Source organism: Colossoma macropomum, unplaced genomic scaffold (assembly GCF_904425465.1).
Source record: "Colossoma macropomum unplaced genomic scaffold, Colossoma_macropomum, whole genome shotgun sequence".
Taxonomy (NCBI): domain Eukaryota; kingdom Metazoa; phylum Chordata; class Actinopteri; order Characiformes; family Serrasalmidae; genus Colossoma; species Colossoma macropomum.
In genome coordinates this window covers 40,644,042-40,660,498 of record NW_023494805.1, presented here as the reverse complement: position 1 = coordinate 40,660,498, position 16,457 = coordinate 40,644,042, and the positions used below count along the sequence as shown (strand labels likewise).

Below are 16,457 nucleotides of genomic sequence, written 5' to 3'. Positions count from 1 at the left end.
ATCATTTTCAATGTTGCAATATTTTCCAAAATATATATGAGTGTCAGATGATATTTAAGTTTGCATTAATAAAGTTAATGGATTCATGCTTCCTGGGTGCAGCTGTGCGATGTTAAAAGAATGTCTTACAATCGTGACACTTCTTGTTTTGACTCGACTGTTTTGCTCTGTTTTCTTCTTTTAAGATATCAAAAAACCTAACTAAGCTTTGTAAACGTAACTAGACAGAAACTGTTTCTTAAACGTTTTTTCTAAACAGTTAACAATACATTTAAAAAACAAAAGTAAACCTTAGGGATGCACCAATATGGGAACCGTGGAACCACACCGATATCTGATATTTTTCATGTACATATCTGCCGATACCAAAACACACACATGAACGTTTATACAGCGTTGAAATTGTGAACAAATTCACCTGGATCAGAAGTACAGAGAGGAAACATTTATTTCCGTGCACTCTTTAAAAATGTGGTTCTTTAGTAAAAACAATGGGTTCTACATAGAACCATTCTTTAGTAAAAACAATGGGTTCTACATAGAACTCAAAGAATTCACATGGTTAATTGGTTCTTTGCGTGGTGAAACTGTTCTTCAGATTGATGGAGAATGTGTTGTACATGGTTCTATGTGGAACATTTTTGAAAGGGTTCTATACAGCACCAAAAAGGGTTCTATTATATTTACAAGTTTCACATTCGTATAAAGCTTTTTGGGGCTATACAGAACCCTGTTCAAATAGGTTCTACATAAAACCATACACAACAATCAATCAATCTGAAGAACCATTTCACAAAGTTACTCTTATTAGTCCCACAGAGGGGAAATTTTACCTCCACACATACACACTAATGAATGCACACACACTAGGGGGCAGTGAGCACACTTGCCCGGAGCGGTGAGCAGCCCTATCTACGGCGCCCGGGGAGCAGTTGGGGGTTAGGTGCCTTGCTCAAGGGCACTTCAGTCACGTACTGTCGGCTCAAGGGGTCAAACCGGCGACCTTCCTCTCCCAAGGCTGGTGGGTAATTTGTGCTGTTTATCAGAGCGTCGCTGCTCTCCAGTTTCAGTTCAATTTAATCAAGCAGACGATTCTTTGAGTGTTCATGGTTCTACATACAGGGAGATTCACTCGAAAGAGGCCCTGAATATTCTGTAATAACTCTCTCTAGGATGAAGCAATCTGAACAAAACAACGTGCAATGTGCTCCTCAGTATATGGAGCTTCGAACAAGCCGGGCTGCCCCTGTGTTGGAGCGATGAGGTAGGCGCCGGACAGCCGTCATGACCGTTAACCTCCAATTGCTACTTCTGGGTGCAAACCCCCGTACCCCTTCATGTGTCTGGCAGAAAACGGGGATCACTTCCAGCATCGCATGTAATGCAATTGACTACACAGACGTCGAGGTATGTAGCGCATTTTTTTGCTTCAGATCGCTTCATCCTAGAGAGAGTTATTACAGAATATTCGGGGCCTCTTTCGAGAGAATCTCCCTGTAGAACCCCTGTCTTTAATAGAGAAGCCTTGAAGATCCATCTTTTTTTAAGAGTGCAGGATTTCTAACTCACTAAAATGAATAAAGTGCAGATACGTAGCATAGTAACCCACTGCTGCCTAAACACTCTGCTCTTCTGGAGCTCAATAAATACATCAAAAATTTGCTTGAAATATTAGAGAAATCTAAACATCTGTTTGACGCAGATATCAAACTTATTTTTTTTCTTTCCATTTTAAAACTACAAAGCTTTAAAATGAGCTAATTTTACTGAAGCACTTTACTTAGGCTGATCTAAAAGTTGGCTTTCCTACTGAAAAAACTCACAAGAACTACATACTGAACATCACACCACATGTGAATGAGCGCTAGGGCTGCATGCAAACCATATTTTTATAAACGCCAATAAGAAGTCATTACACTGCTGGCGCAAACCGTTAGAAGCGTAATGAGCGCTTCTCTGCGCAGGGATTGAACCTAGAGGTGGGCGATATGGCAAAAACATGATATTGCAACACTTCAATAAAAAAATTTACAACACACAATGTCACGATATTTATTTTTTCGGACATCTGACTGAATAACACTGAAGGGTCTATTTCCTACATCAGCGGCTTTCAACCCTTTTTACCACATTTTTAATGTATTTAGTATGTAGACATTTAACCAAATGTTACTTTTAATATAAAAGCTTGACACTAACTATATTAGAACCCTGTTGGGTGCTATACAGAACCCTTTTCAAAAAGGTTCTATATAGAACCATCTACAGCACATTCTCCATCAATCAGAAGCGCTCTTTCATGATGCAAAGAACCCTTTAATCATGCAAGGAGTTCTTTGAGTGTTCATGGTTTTATATAGAGCCATTTTCTTTACTAAAGAACCCTTAAAGGACCATCTTTTTTCAGAGGGCACCCAGAATTTTGTCAGACTGATAAATGAAGTCCATCTAATTATGATGTTTTTGCAAATAATTAGTAATATTTAAATTAACATTTAGTTGAATGTTGACAGACTGTTTAAAATAATTTAAAAAAAGGGAAAAAAAAGGGTTGAAAACCACTGATTGATATAGGAAATAGGCCCTTCTGTATTATCCAGTCAGATGTTTATCCTGATATCCTGCATTTCTGCTATTAACAGGCCCTTATCACTAGTGGTGCACTTCAGCCTTCCTGACATTTCCACTCATTTGCTATTCTTTGGTAGATACAGTGGGCATCCATCCCAAACTTATATACAAAACCAATATTCTATCATAAAGCACCAACATAAAAGAGTGAATTTAAATAGAGAAAAAAGAAGTATATTATTAATAATATTAATGATTAAACTGGAACTGTTTTCTTTCCTCACTAATACACTTAAGTAGAAAGTAAAAGCATCCGAAAATCCTTTAAACCTGCTGATACGAATGCCACAGTTGTCCGTAATGCCCAGAGCCCTATTTGCATACATGTCTGTGGGAAAAACAAAGTGAGGTGTTAAACAAAAACCCAGATCCTGGAAGATTAAATCACACAGGAGCATAAAAGAACGAGAACAAAACACTGAAGGCAGGGTTTAAACACAGGAACAGAAGGCGAACGGGCACGCAGAGCCTTTTAGGTTAATTACAGGATTAAGCCAAAGCTTGTTCACATAAAACGACTCAGAGAGGAGTTCTTTGTTAGAGCCTTGTAGAGAAGGCTTAGTGTCCTCTTGTGTTGAGAACTTGCAATTGCAGTCTTGGGCATGAGTTCAGATGCCCACATCAAAAGGATGTAAAAATAAACAGCTGATTAATCAGCTATTAGTCAGTGTCTGAGCAATAATATATGGGTTAGAGTAAGCAATGTCCACTAGAGGGCACTGTTGCCTCATGTATAAAGTCCTTGAATACACACACTGTAAAAAATGACAAGTCAATCCCAGAGCCAGGAATGCTGGACCGCTTGTCTAATCGCAATTATTTGAGATGATCGCAAGTAAACTCAGAAGGTCCTTAACACTCAAAGAACCCTTTGCATGGTTAAAGGGTTCTTTGCATCATGAAACGGTTCTTCAGACTGATGGTGACTGTGCTGTATATGGTTCAATATAAGCACCTTTTGAAAAGGGTTCTATATAGCCCCGAAAAGTGTTCTACTATGGTTACGATGTCGAGCTTGTAACAATAATGGAACCCTTTTTCGTTGCTATATAGAACCCTTTTCAAAAAGGAGCTACATAGAACCATCTGCAGCATATTCTCCATCAATCTGAAGAACCCTTTCACAATGCAATGAAACTTAATCATGCAAAGGGTTCTTTGAGTGTTAATTACAGAGCCCTGCTGGTGACACCCTATATAAATAAAAATAATGCATGGCCACGACTTAGTAAGATGTGGGAATGAGATAATTAAGTTGTGGCCACCACTTAGTAAGGTGGGGGATTGAGATCATGCCTTATTAAGTTGTAGCCACGCATTAGGATCTTGTTCCTACACCTTGCAAAGGTGTGGCTGCGCATTAGGATCGTTCCCATGCCTTACTAAGTCGTGGCCACGCATTAGGATCTTGTTCCCACGCCTTTCTATGGTCACAACTTTAGTGTCTTGTTCCCATGCCTTACTAAGTTGTGGCCACGCATTATTTTTATTTATACAGGATGTCACCAGCGAGGCTCCATAGTTAATGGTTCTATACAGAACCATTTTCTTTACTAAAGAACCCTTGAAGAACCATCTTTAGGTGTGTAGCTAGGAAGTGAGATGGCTAATCAGTTTATTTGGCACTTAAAGTTTGTACTTTTAATAGTTGAGTACAACGAACCAAAAACAATTAAAATCATCAGCCACAATTATTTATATGACAATTAACTGTCAGCTTAAATGTCATGATCATGACAGCCTCACACAGATCAGCACTCCTCACATTTTCACTCGTTTGTTATCCTTTAGTACGAGAAGCAGCGTCCATTCTGTCACTGAGTGTGAGAGTTTGGCCAAGTTTGACTCTTATCATAGTGTCAGCACACACCATTTCAGACAACACTGAACTTAATCCGACTACTGAACCTGTTAACTTGATTAAGAGCAGGAATGGCATGTTTAAGTTCACTGACGTGAGTCTATGGCATTTCAGTACTGCTTTTCACAGTGAGGAACGCCGAACAATGGGATTCATTCTCATTCTTCCTGACCTGAGGTCACCTCTGAGTCAGCTAACTCCACACAGCACTCAGGTCTGGACGTAACGTGGGACTTTTTTAGTTTATCATAAAATCTCAGTATCAACAGCAGTGACGATTTCAATAAGGTGATTTTTCTATTATATGTAATGACAGGCATGGCTCTCAGCCAATCACATCCATCTCTCAGCACTCCCTCCTCCATCAGCAAAGGAAAAACTCAGAGAAAACTCCTCAGAGCAAACCGGGAGCGAGGCCGGCAGTGAACTATGGGTTCAGGCTGCTCTACACACCTCTGATTGTAGGTGTGTAAACATTGCCGCACAGAGGAAGTCGTCGATAGCGAACTCTGCTGATAAGTCTCACTCCTGTGGTAAAGCAGTTCCAAACAAACACAAGCGAAACACTACAGTCAAGTCAAAATGACGTTCAGAAGATGTTCTGTAGGCCTCGCGGGAGTCAAGGCCCAATCCCATTTCTTATTTTTACCCCTGTCCCTTGTTTTCAAGGGGTAGTGGTTGAACTCTTGCCCTAAGAAATGGGACCCTCAAATAAAAAGAGCATTACTTCATTAAGCTGCTCTGTAGGCGACCCTGCCAGTCTGCAGTGACAGCAGAGGAGGGTAAAGTTCAGCTCCTCACTGCTGGGCTTTAGTTACATTTAGGGAATCATATGACTTCAAAGAGGGGCAATTATTTATTATCACCCCCCCCTAATTCTTGGTGATATGAAGCTGAAGTCAGATATTTGCCAGCTTCTTGTTCAAATTGTCCCGTTCCACCTTAAGTGGTGCAACGGTTACATTCTGACACCTCAGACATAGGAACTGCTGCATCATTTAAGGTGGAACGGGAAATTAGTTAACTAGCAAAAGCAGACTATTAGCGATTTTTATGCTTGTTATGAAAAAAAGGGCCATAATACACTGAAACAACATTAAACTAAGATAATACAGGGATTTTTGTAATTTTTTAATGTAGAAAATACCCACTTTTGTGTCTTTCTTTGGTCTCTTGTTCAGCCATCTTGCCGGTTTTTAATTTTTTCTCATATCTCTCTGTTTGGAGTCTCTGAAAAACCTCTGTTTGGAGGGTCATGTGGCCCTACCCCTCTATCTCAACAACAATCAGGACACCCTACCCCTAGACGTAAACAGAGGTAGGGCTAAGTGGTAGGGGCGAGGGGTGAAATGGGATTGGGCAAAACAGGGACATCAACAGCAACGCTTCTTCATTACACCTTGGTCTCAACACACAAAGAAATCTCAGGTAGAGACACAACAATGAATTGCTTAACTATCTACAGCTCTATCGCTCCTTCCACAGAAAGCACGAAGGAGACAAGAAGAAACGAAAGGCAATCACAAAAAGCAGAAGGCCAAACAGGAACAACCATGAATCAACAAAGGATTGCTTTGTTGTTCTGCTGTTCTTTCAGTACCTACTTGCACGAAAACTTACACTCGTTTAAAAATACACACATTTTTAAGATATGATTTTGATTTTGAGGTCAAGACTCAATATGATTTTTAATATTTTACATGTTAAAGTCTTGATTCCACAGAGCTCTAGACAGACTACACAAGTAGGTTTGGCTCAAATAAAAGTTTCCAAACAGTTTTTTTTAACGCCTACATGCCTTCTAGGAAAATACACCCCAGAAAACACAACCTCCAGTATCTGTCAGCGACCTCAGAAAAAAAGCCAAGTCAGTTTTTCCATCTGAATTTACAGGCCCAAATCGTAAGGCATATTATTCAGTAAATGTATGAAATAAATGTAAATTTGTTTTTTTTTTTGGAAAAGCTCCCCTCAAATTAACAAAAAATGTGTTTTATGATCACAAACATAGTCATATGCTTACAATTTACTGCTGAAAGCCAAAAATCTTAGATGCTCTTTGTATTTTTTTATAAAATAATTTTTACAGAGCAGATCACTGAAGAGACGCCATCTGAGATCCAGTTTACAGCTCAGATTTGTGGAAAAATGGGTCGACTTTTAGTAGGAAAAAAATTGTGAGTTCAGCTTTTTTTATTATAAAGGTTTAAAGCTACATCACCCATCTATTAGACTGGAAAGAAGACAGTTACAGCTCTCACACGACCCCCACCTTTAGAATGTAGCTTATAAAATACTAGTTATGAAGTAAAGAATATGACGAAGTGCGTTTTGGATCCACCGGTCGTTCCAAGGAGTTAAAAAGGTTAAATATTCGACTAGTGATAAAAATGTAAAAAAAAACTGAACAGTACATTAGAAGTGTTGAGTTCTCTTATGTTTTATATTCTCATATTGAAGAACCATATCAGAACTCTACACTCCACCACAGATTAGTGAAGAACCTGTGTATCTTGAATGTTTAGTAGAAAGAGCTTTAGAAAGACTACTGCAGCCGTTTAAAGGACACCGTACATGGTAACGTGAAGTTTAGAGGGTCTCGAAAAAAATCTCAAGTACATTTTAAACTCTACTCGTACAGATTAAATTAAGGAATATTCAGCATGATTCAGGAAATTCATCAGGTTTGGTATCAGTAAGTATGTAGGTACAGTACAGTAATAGAAAGACGCAGAGTGGCGTCCAACTGACGCGCCAAATTTTGGTTATGTCTAGTGTCCCCTGCATAAGACCTGCCTCCCTCCTGCCCACCTACATGTTTGTTTTTGTCATTGACAGCAACTTCCATGAAAGATGAGTCACCCAGAAGAGAGCGAGGGGTGTTACAGTGATAGTTTCACATCTCAAGAAACTGTTTTTTCTTTTTTTCCTCTTACACTCTTGAAGATGGTTCTTCAAGGGTTCTTTAGTAAAGAAAATGATTCTAAGAGCACTCAAAGAACCCTCTGCATGATTAAAGGGCTCTTTGCATCATGAAAGGGTTCCTCAGACTGATGGAGAATGTGCCGTATATGGTTCTACATAGGACCTTCTAGAAAGTAGTTCTACATAGCACCCAAAAGGCTGTCAAGACTAACAACAGAAGAACCCTTTTGGGTGCTATGTAGAACTACTTTCAAAAAGGTCCTATATAGAACCAAACACAGCACATTCTCCATCAGTCTGAAGAACCCTCACATGGTGCAAAGAATCCTTTAATCATACAAAGGGTTCTTTGAGCATTCATGGCTCTATCTAGAATCATTTTCTTTACAAAAGAACCCTTGAAGAACCAACTGTAAGAGTGTATTTCTATAACTTTTTCAGTACTGTATGGAAACATTTACACCTCTACAAACTAAGAAAGGCTTTCGTTTAAAACAAACACAGGCAGTTCAAGCTGGAATGCAACATCAGGTCAAGAGTTCACGTACTAGAGAGATAGAGAGACAGAGAGAGATAGAGAGAAAGAGAGCGAGAGAGAAAGATGGTGCAAGGGAAAAGAATCTGGCAGTTACGTCTGGCAGCCTCAGACAGCCGCAGTCTGTGCAGCCTGCCGTGTCACGAGAAGCATCAGAGCCGGAGCTCAATAAAGGGCCTGTCACAGACTGTGGGACGCAGAGCACTGATTCAACTTGAGCTCGAGGAGGAGAAGAAAAACAACTCGGCTGCTCAAGCCGATTAAAGAGACCGTATCACGGAAAAACAAGTTTTCCTTGTTTTATTTCAAGTAGGAATCTGAGGTGCTGTTCATACATAGAGTCTCAAAGCATACCTCTTAATCCTCAGCGCATTCAGTCTACATACGGAAACTACACTGCAAAAACGGCCTGTTTTGAATGTTGTTTTTGTGATGTCACAGAACCAAAGTATTTACATACATCACATTATACAACAGTTAGTTCCGGCCACGCAAGCTGACTGGTTGAGAAGCGTTCTAACCGTGCTGTTTCGCCATATTTTTACACAAACACCGTATCACTCTGCTGAGATATCGTTGCTAAGCAACAACTTTGACAGCTGTAGGAGACGCTCAAGACATTTGAACGCTTTTACTTCTTAGTTTGCCACAAACAGAAAATGGACACTTTTAAGATCACATTTGACCGACAGCCGATTTGGTCAGACTCTGAAGATGAGACGACACTAAATTCCCAAACTGTCATCACCGCTGAGCAGCTTTTCAGTCGGCAGCTGTGACAGAAGAGCAGCTAAACAACCTGGAATCAGCCAGAAATGAACCGAATACCATTCACCAAACTAAATGGGCTGTAAGATGCTTTACAGACTGGCTGGAACAAAACAACACTAATACTGATCTGGCAAAAACTGACAAAACTGAGCTAAACCTGATATTGTGGCAGTTTTATGGCTCAGTCTGATTTGATCAGACTCTGAAGATCAGACTACACGTTTGGCGAATGGTGTTGGGTTCATTTCTGGCTAATTCCAGGTTGTTTAGCTGTTCTTCTGTCACAGCTGCCGACTGAAAAGCTGCTCAGTGGTGATGACAGTTTGGGAATTTAGTGTAAGGAGCTGGAGAACGAACTGCCGGCTGTGCAGCGAGTGGGCGGAGCTCGTTACTCTGACGTAGCAACAAGCTGCTCGTTAAGGAACTATAATTTGGTGAAGGAACTGCGAACATTAAAACGTATTAAACGCCGCGTTCACGGCCCAGTTTATTAATTTATTACTTTATTTATTTAACTGTTGTATAAAAGCAACAGAGCACTCGAGGAGTGTGTTATCGCCAATAACATCACGGCTGTGATGATCTACGGCGACCGAATCACAGCTGTGATGTTATTTTACAATAACACACTCCCTCTGTGTTCTACTGCTTAATTATGACATCTGTCACGACAATTACCAGTAATAGCAACATGGCGCTGTTACATCACTGAACAAAATCAGTCATGACAGCATGTAAAAACAGCTATAGCATGTTTATGGCACGGTTATTTACGCTTTTAAAAATGATGGTTCTTCAAGGGTTCTTTAGTAAAGAAAAAAGGTCCTACATAAAACCATGAACACTCAAAGAACACTTTGCATAATTAAAGTGAAAGCGTTCCTCAGATTGATGGAAAATGTGTAGTATGGTTCTACATAGCACCTTTTTCTAGCACCAAAAAGGGTTCAGCTATTGTTGTGATGTCAAGCTTGTACCAATAGAAGAACCCTTTTGGTGCTATACAGAACCATCTACAGCACATTCTCCATCAATCTGAAGAACGCTTTCATGATGCAAAAAACCCTTTAATCATGCCAAGTGTTCTTTGAGGGTTCATGCTTCTATACAGAACCGTTTTCTTTACTAAAGAACCCGTGAAGAGCCATCATTTTTAAGTGTGTAGGAGCAAAGTATTACTAAAAAGTCACAACATACTTTGATGCAATTTTCAGCTTTTGTTTTTCTTTCCTTCCCTGTACTCAGCTGAATATGTGCTCAATAACGCTCATCGATATCAAAAATAGCCAGAGGGTACATCCCGAATATTCACTCCTACATAAATTACCACTCAAAAGTTTTGAATCCGCATTTTTACTCATACAAAACAAATCTGCTGAATATAGATATGTCCAGCGTGATGAACAGAGCTGAGCTGTGGAACATTAACAAAGAGTTTTTTCTTTTATACCACTTTAAAAAAAAAAAGGCAATCATATCTCAAGGTAGACAGCAGAGCAATAGATAATAATAGCATGTTATTTATCATTTATTAACCTCCCAATGTTACAGAACTTGAAGAATGGAATAAAATAGAATCATTTGGGTGCCTGGCCCAGATCTAGGCACTGTATAAGTTAATAAAGCATTAAGCCACAAGAGGCTGTGGGTTACTGCGATTTTATCACGGGCAAGGGTGTTCTTTGGCACGAAGCGGAGTAAAACTCCCTTCCCGTGATAAAATCGCAGTAACTCACTGCCTCGAGTGGCTTATTGCTTTTAGAAAACCGCGGCCAACACATAATATATTCAAATACACAATGTTTTAGATAATTATTTCAGTTATTAATAATAATAATCAACATAAACAAGTATTCCGCCAAGAAATGTAGTTCCTTTAGAGTATGGTATTGTTGCTAAGCAACCACTGACCACTGAATGAGGAGGAGAACATTCAGTCACCAATCACTGTAAATTATACTGCAGACGTTTCACGATTTTTTAGAACTTTTTTTCGTATAACCGTGATCATATGATATCACAGCACTGGTTAATACAAACACTGTCAGTTCATAAGTACTCTTTGGTCACCAAATCACCACCGCGACTCTTCTGCCAGTCTGATAACGCCCCTTTTCTCACGCTGGGGCTGAATCTCAAACGGCTCCCTGCTCCCTACATAGTGCACTACGCAGGAATTTAAATACTGGATCCTGCAGCCCAACAGAGCAAAATACAGCTAAAAATGGTCATTTGGGACTCAGACACATTCATACTCAACATGCAGTCACTATTTGACAGCAGAAGCTAGAATTTCTAAACTTAATGTTACACAGCTCACTATTCAGCTAGGGAGTACAGAGCCGTTTGGGACTCACGGACATCTGAAGCGTGTAGGACATTCGGGTGACATTCTTTAGCCTTCTATATTGTTGTTAATCATATCGTGAGTATTTTAATTCAAGCCTGTGATATTAATGTTGGAGTTGTTTAGCATGTTTGCTATCTGTTGCCTAGCTGACCAGCCTAGTTCTAGTTAAGAACATAAGTTTTCAGCCCCTCAGTTTAAACAGAACCGGGTTCTTACTTCATCAGTGCACTTGGCGCTCTGTGCGATTAGCTTTGGAGTCAAAGATTAATCCATTAACAGCAGAAGGGTTTTCCGTGCCGTGGCGCAGTGATACAGAGTTCAGTTGTTATGAGGCATTATAGCTGTGGTATATTGTGGATTTTACAACGGCTTTGAACGTGGCTCAGCCAATCAGATTTTAGAACCAGAACTATCCGTTTTATAATACGGAGCTAAAAAAACTTGAATAACAATTATTAATATGACGAGTGATCCCAAACTTCTGAACAGTAGCACCAAGTTCAGGGAGAACAGGCAGAAGTGCAGTACATGTGACAGAAGAGTATAAAACAGTGAACATGAAGCCTCAAGCTTCAGTTAGAGTGCCTCGCGTCTGTACTGGCTGATGTTATCCTGCTTTGATGTATCTCACTGTGTAACAGCATATTGAACTGAGCAGGCCTGTGATAATAGCAGAGATAAGTATGATTCAGAGCCCATTTCTCCAATTTTTTCTTCAGCACAGTCATCCTGTGCTTTCTCCAGTTTAAAATTTATTCTGGTATACAGATAAATAAGGAAACGGGTTCTCTGGTCAGACACATGAGTAACTAATGAAACAGCTGGCAACCTAACTGACCAACAAACAAGCATTTATTTAATCTGTAATCAAACAGGCTTATTATAATACAGAGAATGAGCTTACCTCTGTGGTCACTGTCCTCATCCTGAAAGTAAAAGAAGACAAACGATTAGAGAACCATCATCTCTCTTTCTGTAGACGTCACTCATCATTAACACTGAGATATTTTCAATTTTTTTTATTTCTTGAAAACTTTTAGAGCTGGGAGGCAGCAAAGCCTTTAAGATAAACTACAACAAAGACAGAGACTCATAAAACGCTGGCTGCACTGCTATGGGTTAGTCATGCAACGTTACAGTCTAGACTCCTGGACATACGCAAGGAAAAAACGCAACATACATTTACAACATTTTCCCATGAAGTAACCCATTCTTTTCAACCGAGACCGGCCTTTTAAGACAATGAAGAACACTGAAACTCGATCTCAGCCTCCATACTTATGAGCAAGCAATGACTTCCACTGTTAAAACCTTCCGTCATAACATTCCCTCCGTGTGTGCCAGCTCAGCCTGCTTTTTAAGGCTGGGACAAGAATCAATAAATCAGAGCAAATTTATCTAGTAATATTTACATTCTCATCATTTAAAACCACAGTCACGTTAGTCACTTTCCGTATATCTAGGACAGGAGGCTTCTGCGATAGAGAGACATGTTTACACGCAAAGATTTTCTCCAATCCGATTTAATTCATTCCAATTACAGATTAAGAACGAGGTGTTTATATTCTCACTCTACTCAACAAACTGATGGAAAATACAAGTAATTCGATCCAAAATTACACGCATACATAGAATATCACTTAGTGTAGATGTTACCATGACAACAAGCATCTCATGAGTCCAGTCAGAGTGAGATGAGCAGCAGTGAGCAGTGCTTGTGTTTTTAATTCCTTTAAAATGATGTCAGACTCAGGAAAACGTCCTTCACATGTCCTTATTAAAGAAGGCCGAGAGGAAGACGTCGTGTTCTGAGACACATAAGCTGGACGTCCGTCCCACCGCCGTCTTTTAAAGATCAGAGCATAAACTTCGTCTCCTCTGCAGACCAGTTTCAGCTCCGCCATATTGAACGGTATAAACTTTCACTATGACGCGACGAACATGCAGAACGGACTTAAACTTTCTGATAGGGAATGTAATCAGATACAGGCGTTTACACGGATATTATTCTTCTATTTAACGGATTATTTACAGGATTACCCACCTCGATCAATCGGATAGGAACTGTATTCAGAATGGCCACAATCTGTCTAGTCTATTGCAAATGGTGTGCATATGGACGTATTCTATTCCGATTGAGCTATTAGTCATACTATTAACTGATTATCAGTCTGCATGTAAACATGGCTACTGATGCCATTAATGTGACACTGATGCAACAGTAAACTAAATAAAAACACAACTGGAGTTTCACATCATGGACCTGATCGCAAAACACTCAAATAGAATTTTACCCATTCTAAATTTTACCTACCGTTTTCATGGCTATTATCGTTAATTATCAATAAACCATTAAGAGGTGAAAAAAAAACGTTTGTGTTGTGGTTATTTTGGCATATGCTGGTCCCAAAAGAAAATGGTCAAATAGCCTAGTTAAAACCCCTAAATTGAGACTTTTACATACCTAAGCAAAGCTATAGTGGCTATACTGGGTCTCAATAACAGTGTTAAGTGTTGTGGTCTAGTGGCGAGCCTGAAGACTGAGAACAAGTCCACTCTAGCATTCATGTTGAGGTCCACCCTAGACAGGCCAGAACATTTACAAATAATAAGCAGCCATGATGAGACACTCATGAGACAAACCTTGAAAGTAGAATGTATGGCAGACTCCGGCGGGTAGACAATGAAGTGGCGCAGAGTGAAGCCAAAACCCATCGAGGTTCGGCGAAGGCGCAGCGTTTTCGGCCCCGGCCAGGAGAAGGGCTCCTCCTCCAGCTGGAACAGCGCAGCTGAAGATTTGTTCTGATCCGCCACATCCTAGGAGAAGAGAGGAACCAGGAGTGATCAATAAACAGACAAACCGGAGATAAGGATGTGATGGTTCACTGGAGTGATGGTAAATATCTGAGTTGACAAAACAGAGCAGCTACATCCTCCATTAAAACAAACATCTCCAGCAGCATAAAACACAGGCTATTTGTAAACGTCTGAAAAGCAAGGAAGAAACAGACGCCACACAGCAAATGTACCAGACAGGCAGTGCCAATGATGCTTATAAATGACTTTGGTAGAAGTCTTTAGCTACTGATGAAAGCGCCTGACAAACGGTGCACTGCTAAACGTCTGCGTGTTCAAATAATGTAATACAGCTTGGTGATGCATCAAAATTTACAAAATAGACCAGATGCTAGAATTTAGATTTGAACATCTGCTGATGCCAGTGTGTCAGTTTAGATTAGGTATCAAAAAGTAAAGCTTTATTTGGGGAAAAAAAAAAAAAAGATGTAAAATGTCACAACAAGTCCAATCTGGCTTGTAAAACTGTCAGAAATAATCCAAATTATATGTCATGCATTCTGTCTTCTGTTGACAACACATCCGTTATCCCTGTAGTACACAGGCTTGTGGTAGCTACAATTGCAAACTTCAGCACCCAGAAATAAAAGTATTGTGCAAGGAGTCACATTTAGTTGTAAAGAAGTAAATAAGGCCATTCAGAGTGGTCTGATATGAAATGGTTCATCGTAAAGAAACCTACTGACCCAGATTTTTTACAGTGGTGGTGATAGGAGCCAGGGGTCGCTATGACTAGAACACAAATATAGACATTTTATTTACTATCCAGAACCACCAGTGAACCTACACGAGTCTTCTGAGCTTATATGTAATGTTGATGATGGTAAAATTGTGGTAAACCTGAACAAAAAAAATTAGCTATTATGACTATAAAATATTTTATCTTACTGTGCCCCCTAACATGTACCTCTACGCCACAAATGGATTTAAACAAAAAGTATAGGTCCAAAACCTTCTCAGGCATTAGGCAGTGTATTTCTAGCCATTTCATGTAATAATCTTCTGTGAGGGAGCTTTTAGAGGTGGACGTCTGGTTCCTATCACCACCACTGGATTCTGACTCGGTAAGTTTCTCTAGAACAGAGCTTTTCAACACCAAACCACTCGGAATGACTCTGTCTACAGTTTAAACGTTTAATAATGTAGTAATACTGAAAAATTGACGCAATTCATGGCAGGACGAACAGTTCTAACTGCTCTGCTGTGACTTTATTTTCAAATACTGTAATAATACATGTTACCTAAACATGGACAATACACCCTCACTATACTGGAAGACATTTCACGTGTCATGATACTTAGTTCCTCTGAAGCTTGAGAACAAGTTGGAACAGACAAAATACATCAGCGAAACAGCAGCAACACATTTAAAAACGAAACTGAGAACCGGAGTACAATGATTTAGTGTACACTGACTGCTGTTGTTGTTTCCAGGTTCTTTATAATTGGGCCAAATCTGCAGTGCAGATACATTAAATCTGATATACCATTAAATTAAGGTGCTTTAATTAAAGCCATGAAGTTTCATTCCACATGCAACACCTTCAGATATACAATTATTTACTATGAATCACACTTTTTATATATTTTATCAGTTATATCTGATGATGGCGTTGCACGTGGGCTGAAATGTCATGGATTTAATTAAATAAAGTGTTTACTTTTGTTATGATACAGAGTGTTTGATCTTTTTCCTAAAAGGTCTTTGATTTTTGCTTGCGCCTCTCCTATATTTGGTTAAGCCCTTTCTTTTTCTTTTTGTCTTGATAACACATCCATAAAAGAGCATCAGGACATGATTCATCACAATAACACACCGTCAGACTGTCCACTTGTAATATGACCTAAACAGCTTTATTTATATGTAAAAATCTTCAGCCTCCCACTGGATTTCTGACATCACATTTCCAGGGTGACTCAGGAGTGGTCACTCCTTTCTATTCGCCATGCCGTTCTATTTACAGAGTATTTATAGCCTCACACCTCCGCAGTATTCACACCCTTCCCTTCACAGACAAACCTCCACCACAGCACAGATGTGAGAACCTCTCCCTGCAGAGAAGTGCTGACCACCACATTTAAATATGGGGGGTGTTTAAACTTCCTCTCTTCATCTGCTGACATCAGGGCTACCACGATTACTTGATTACTCAAAAACAAAACACAATTTAAATTCAGTGAACTAACAATGATTAGCTGGTAATTTGCATGATGATGTTAAAAACCAGAGTCTAATAGACACTTTTGGGCGTTTTTGCCTGTTTCTTGCTTTGATATTTTTAAAATAAAGTACCATGGCTCTTCAATAAAAGTATTTTGGTTCATTTAAGAGCTATACATGGTTTGTTGAAGCCTTTTTTGGTTTGTTGAGCCTTTCTGAACAACTCACTTTTCTATTAATCATCAAAATAATGAGTAGATTACATGATAGAACATTCGGGGCCAACATCTCGTCTGCAAATCGGCACTTTGATTGCACCACGACACCAGAATTTTATCAATACAGAGTAAAATCAGTGTGAAGTGGG

General features: G+C 39.5%; 1 protein-coding gene across 8 annotated transcripts in view; it reads right to left on the bottom strand.

Moving 5' to 3' along the window:
• arhgap21b (Rho GTPase activating protein 21b) overlaps positions 1 to 16,457 on the bottom strand; it is an 88,875-nt gene that overhangs the window by 46,805 nt on the left and 25,613 nt on the right. For all 8 annotated transcript variants that reach the window (XM_036597546.1, XM_036597548.1, XM_036597547.1 and 5 more), the window contains exons 3-4: positions 13,717 to 13,890; positions 11,978 to 11,999 (exon numbers count right to left, since the gene is read on the bottom strand). In XM_036597546.1, the coding sequence (XP_036453439.1) occupies positions 11,978 to 11,999; positions 13,717 to 13,890 (196 nt within the window). The remainder of the gene's footprint in view (positions 1 to 11,977; positions 12,000 to 13,716; positions 13,891 to 16,457) is intronic.